General features: G+C 57.7%; 1 protein-coding gene across 1 annotated transcript; it reads right to left on the bottom strand.

Annotated features, from left to right (window-relative positions):
- Nucleotides 1-2,079: 2,079 nt before the first annotated feature.
- On the bottom strand, nt 2,080-4,381 carry APRT (adenine phosphoribosyltransferase; the record flags this gene model as incomplete). The annotated part of the gene is made up of 4 exons (XM_010077688.1): nt 2,080-2,222; nt 2,333-2,411; nt 3,270-3,403; nt 4,267-4,381. Coding segments are annotated over 4 exons (471 nt in total), but the record flags the coding sequence as incomplete, so codon positions are not given.
- Between the last annotated feature and the right edge of the window lie 420 nt (nt 4,382-4,801).

The following is a 4,801-nucleotide window of genomic DNA, read 5'->3' as shown; positions in this document are numbered from 1 at the left end:
CCAGGGGAAATCCCAGGTCACTTGGTTGGAGTGGAAGAGGGACAAAGAGGGGGCTGATGGCTGCAGGGGTGCCAGGCTGGCTCCTGGGGGGGGGGGGGGCCCCCCTGCCCCACACAGGGCTGGTTTTAGCATGGGACATCAAGGACAAAAAGGTGACTGTCCCTCATCCCCCCTGGGTGGGCGAACCACACTGGTCCAGGGAAGGTTCCCCACCTGGAGCACTGGTTTGGGAGGCTGGCAGTATAGTGACCAGAGCACTGCTTCCTCCTCTTCTTCCTCCTCCAGGATCCTGCTTGCCATGGTGCAAGCCAGCTGGCCAGCACTGCTGGCAGGAGGTAGCCCTGTTTCCAGGGAGGAGGGTTTAAACCCAGCCCAGAGGCTGGGGAGGGATGCACCAGGCTGGGGTGCAAGGCTGGGCTCTCGGCTGTGCTGAGCTGAGCTTGCCGCGATGGAGAGGAGCTGGTTTCTTGAGCTGGATGCCAGAGGAGCTGCTCTCAGGAGCCTGGCCAGCACACGTGTGCCCCAGGGGAGCTCGCAGCAAGCTCCCGTTCTGCTGCTTGGGTCAAAAACCCTTCCTCTTGCCTGGCAGCCACCCTGCCCAGCCTCGTCTCTACCAACAAACGACATCCAGGGCTGCTCACAGCCCGGCCAAGGCAAAGGCACCGTCCCCGCGTTCCCTGATGTCACCCTTGGCCCCGCACACCGCCAGCTCTGGCCCTGGCAGGGCTTACGCTTGCTTCCACAGCACGCAGCTGCTTTCCACGGCTCTTCGGGGTGGAATTAATTTTTTTCCTTCTCTCCCTCGCAGTGGGGACCCTCTCCTGGTGCCAAGTCTGCGTGTGAGGCGCTGCCTGCCTTGGCTCTGTGCAGGGGCTGGCTCCAAAAACAAGTGCCCCCGGGTAGGTTTCTCCCTGGGGAATGGTTTTTCTTGGTGCAAACTGAGCAGCACTGAAGTGGCTTTTCAGGAAATGTGATAAAAATAGCCATGATGGCCTTTACAAGTGCAAGGGAAGGGCGTGCAGCATCCCGGTGTGCTGGGTGGGGAAGGGAAGCGGAGCTGCAGGGGCTGGGGCTGTGCTCCCAGTGGCACCAGGTGCTTCAGCATCCCGGCAGGACCCGGCTGGTACCCTCCTCCAGCTTGAGGTTAGGGCCAGGGATGGAGAAAAGGTACCTGATCTGCTCAGTCCTGGCAAGCGATTCCTTCCATGCGTTTGGGGGGGACAAGGCTCTCCTCTGACAGCCTGGGGTTGGAGGAAGACACTCGGGGGGGTAATTAATGGCTTCAGCTACTGCAAGAAGAGCTCTGAGACAAGTTTAGAAAAAATAAAAATAGTCAAAATTTATTTTACCAGTGAGTTCAGCCCCTGCTAGGACAGGGACACAGTCCCTGCTGTTTTCGGGCATGGGGAAGTTTTGGCACGCTGCGTTTTAGCTGCTCCTGGGACCAAACTGAACCGTGCTCTAGGGAGCATCTCCAAACCCCACATTGCCCATCACACACCCCCGTGAGACCGCCAGAGCTCAGCCGCAAGCATAACACCTTTTCTTTCTCTCCTGTGGCCTTACTGCCACTAAACACACCGACAAGAACGGGCTCCGAGCTGGCATCATCCTTTCAAGGTCCTGATGCCCCAAGAACACAGCAGAGAGCAGCCAGCAGCCCAGGGAGCATCCTCTGAGGTCAAACACGGACGAGTTTATCCCTCAGACAAATAATCACTTTGTGCCCAACTTCCGTGTTTCTTTGGCCAACTTTTAACAGGCTCCTAGGAGGGAAGGAATGCTGGGCCCCTAAAGCTATCAGACAGCTGTATTTTCACTTTGGTCTCCTAAAAAAAAAATAATCAGTGGAGCTGCATCTTGGCCTGTCTCCCTGAAAAGGACCAGGCTGCTCCTTCTTCCCAAAAGGATCCTCACACTCAACACACCTTAAACTGCGCCTTGGAAAATAAATAAGAGTTAAAATTGTATAGCATCAGGCCAGGATCAAAACTGTAGGTTCCCCCCCCTGCTTCCCACCCCCTCGTGACATCGAGAGTCACTACATAGACCCAAAGTGCGTTCCCCTCTCCCGGCTCCTCAGTCGTACTGCAGCAGGGAGTGGAACCGGACGGGCTCGAGCTTTTCCGCCCCTTTCAGGAGCTTTAACTCGATGATCACCAGGCACTCCAGGACGTCAGCCTTCAGCCTCTTCATCAGCTCGCAGGCTGCGCTCATGGTCCCTGCAGGACACAGAGGGGGGCAGAAACATCGGCACCGAGGAAAGCCTCAGACCCCCCCGTCCAGGTGCTCCGTGGGTCACATGTGCTCCGGCACCGTCCCCTCCTCTCACCTCCTGTTGCCAGCAAGTCATCCACAATGACGACTTTTTGTCCCGGTTCCACGGCATCACTCTGGATTTCCAGTTCAGCCTGCGGGGTGGAAAGAACGGCTTCATCCGAGTCTCACCTTACAGAGAATCACGTCACAAACTGCTCACATGTGGTGGAAACCGGACAAGTCTTCAGCAAGACTAACCTCACCACTCAGCACCTCAAACCCCCCAAACCACAGGCTCCAGCTCCATGGGAGCGCTGCGGAAATCCAGAGCAGGTTAGGGGATTGCTGGGCCAACCCTCTGGCACGTCAAAATCCTGAATGTTCAGCAAGTGAGTTATGGTCCCATCATGAAAATTTATACCCAAGCAGTTCTCCAGTGGGGAAAATCTCCTGTAACGCACCGGGCTGGAGCATTCTGCCCTGCCAACCCAGATCCAAGCTGTCACAGGCACTTGTCCCACGCCAGGGTTGGCCCAAACAATCCTGTGAAATGATGCCAAGGTTTGGTGCTTCTGCTGCCGTTAGTTCCCAGCGGTAGCGTGTTATTAGGGTTAAACCTCCTCCCTGCAAGCAGGGAGGCTGCGGCGTTACGGGGTGAGCGCTCTGCTCCGAAGCCATGCAATAACGGCGTGTGCTGAGAGCACTTACTGCAAGAGTGGGGAACACGCTCCACGTTCGTGCCCCTGAATCCAAGCCAAGGAAAGCCATTTAGCACCACGTCTTATCATCACCCCCCTTAAAAAATAAAAAAAAAAAAATCACAGCACAGCTGGCCAACACAGAGCACGGTGAAGCTTGTGCCATTCCAGACTGCCCGTGGCACTGGTGTGGGCTGTGAAACCCAGCTTGGGGCCCCCCCCCCCACTGGTTTATCACCCCATCTCCTTGCTGGCACCCCCCAGTCCCACATCAATCAGCCTGGAACCCCTCTCCTCCTCCCCGGGTGTTACCTTGCCATACTCGAGGGTGTAGGAGATGGACTGGGTCGGGCCGGGGAGCTTCCCCTTCTTCCGTATGGGCACGAAGCCGATCCCCAGCCTCTGAGCCAGAGGGGGGCCGATGAGGAACCCGCGGGAGTCCAGGCCTGGGGGGAGCAGAGCAGCATGAATACTCAGGATAGAGTCATTCGGCTGGGGGGGCTTTGCACGACACCCCAGGTTTATCCTCCCATGTTCCAGGGAGGAAATTCCTTCTGTGAATTTCTATGGGTTGAATACACCCACCCCGCTCCTGCGCTGCCCGTGCTGGCCAAGATGTGCTGCCGATGGGCTTCGGGGCTCTACATCCATCCCCCCACCAGCCCCTTTTGTCCCCCCGCTTGCTCTGCTTCTTCCAGATAAGCTCAGCAAAACCCCAGTATCAGTCTGGCCAAGCAGCCGGGACTTTGCCCCAGTGGGGGACAGACCTGGGTTATCGTGAGGCACTTGGACCAGGTTTGGTCTGGACTCCTTGAACTTTGGGCCATCGCCCAGCCCGAGCTCTGCCTTCCCAAGCGCTGCCATTCCCAGCCTTGCAGCGCGTTATCACCCCAAAGGCTGTTTCTTTTGGCTTGAAAAGGTCCCCGAGGAGGAAAACATGCTGGAATGGGGGCTGCCTGCCCTGGGGACCGCGCCAGACCCTACGGGCACGGCGCAGCAGGGTTCAGTGCTCCCTGAACGATTCTTTTCTTTAATGAATGCGATGAATTATGAAATTGGCACTGAAGTTATCATCAGACGGCATCTGCCGCATCCAAAACCAGTATTTCAGGAAACTACAGTGCTGGGTGAAGGGTATAACCTGTCCCAGTGTTACCATACGATAGAGGCCAACGCTCGGGTGATTATAATGTCTGAGGGCTACAGCATTTGCTGCTCCATGAGCAGAAGAATGTCCCCACATTCCCATGGGACAGCCCAAGGACACAGCACTCTGCACAAGCCTTAGGGATGCTTCAACCCCCCTCACCTGCAATAAAGTCGATCTGGGGGAACGATGCCCTCAAATGATCTTCTAGCAGATCAATCAAAGTCCTGAAAGCTGCCGGATCCTTCAGCAAGGGGCTGATATCGCTGCAAAGAGAGGGGGAGAGCAGTTACCTACCAGGGGGCTGTGCTGGCTTCCCAAAATAAGCCCGAGGGGAGGGGTCCTGCCTCCTGCTGCCGGGATAGGCAGCGAGGAGAGGAGTAGGCAGCGAACCTCCATCCCTGCCCTGGGCCCTGCTCCATCTCCATCCCAGTTCCAGCTCCATCCCTTTCCCAGTCCCCATCCCCATTCCGGTCCCGGTTCCCTTCTCCATCCCCATCTCCATCCCCATCCCCTGCTCCACCCACAACCCAGTCCCCATCCCGGTTCCCGCCCTGGTCCCGGCTTCATCCCCATCCCAGTCCCCATCCCGGCACCGGACTCATCCCCGCCCCCATCCCTGCCCCGGTGCCGGACCCATCCCCGTCCCGGCCGCATCCCGGATCCATCCCCATCCCGGTCCCAGCCCCATGCCGGG

This window comes from Pterocles gutturalis, unplaced genomic scaffold, assembly GCF_000699245.1.
Source record: "Pterocles gutturalis isolate BGI_N339 unplaced genomic scaffold, ASM69924v1 scaffold7258, whole genome shotgun sequence".
Taxonomy (NCBI): domain Eukaryota; kingdom Metazoa; phylum Chordata; class Aves; order Pterocliformes; family Pteroclidae; genus Pterocles; species Pterocles gutturalis.
Note: the sequence above shows the minus strand (reverse complement) of the source record. Positions and strands in the feature narration are given on the sequence as shown.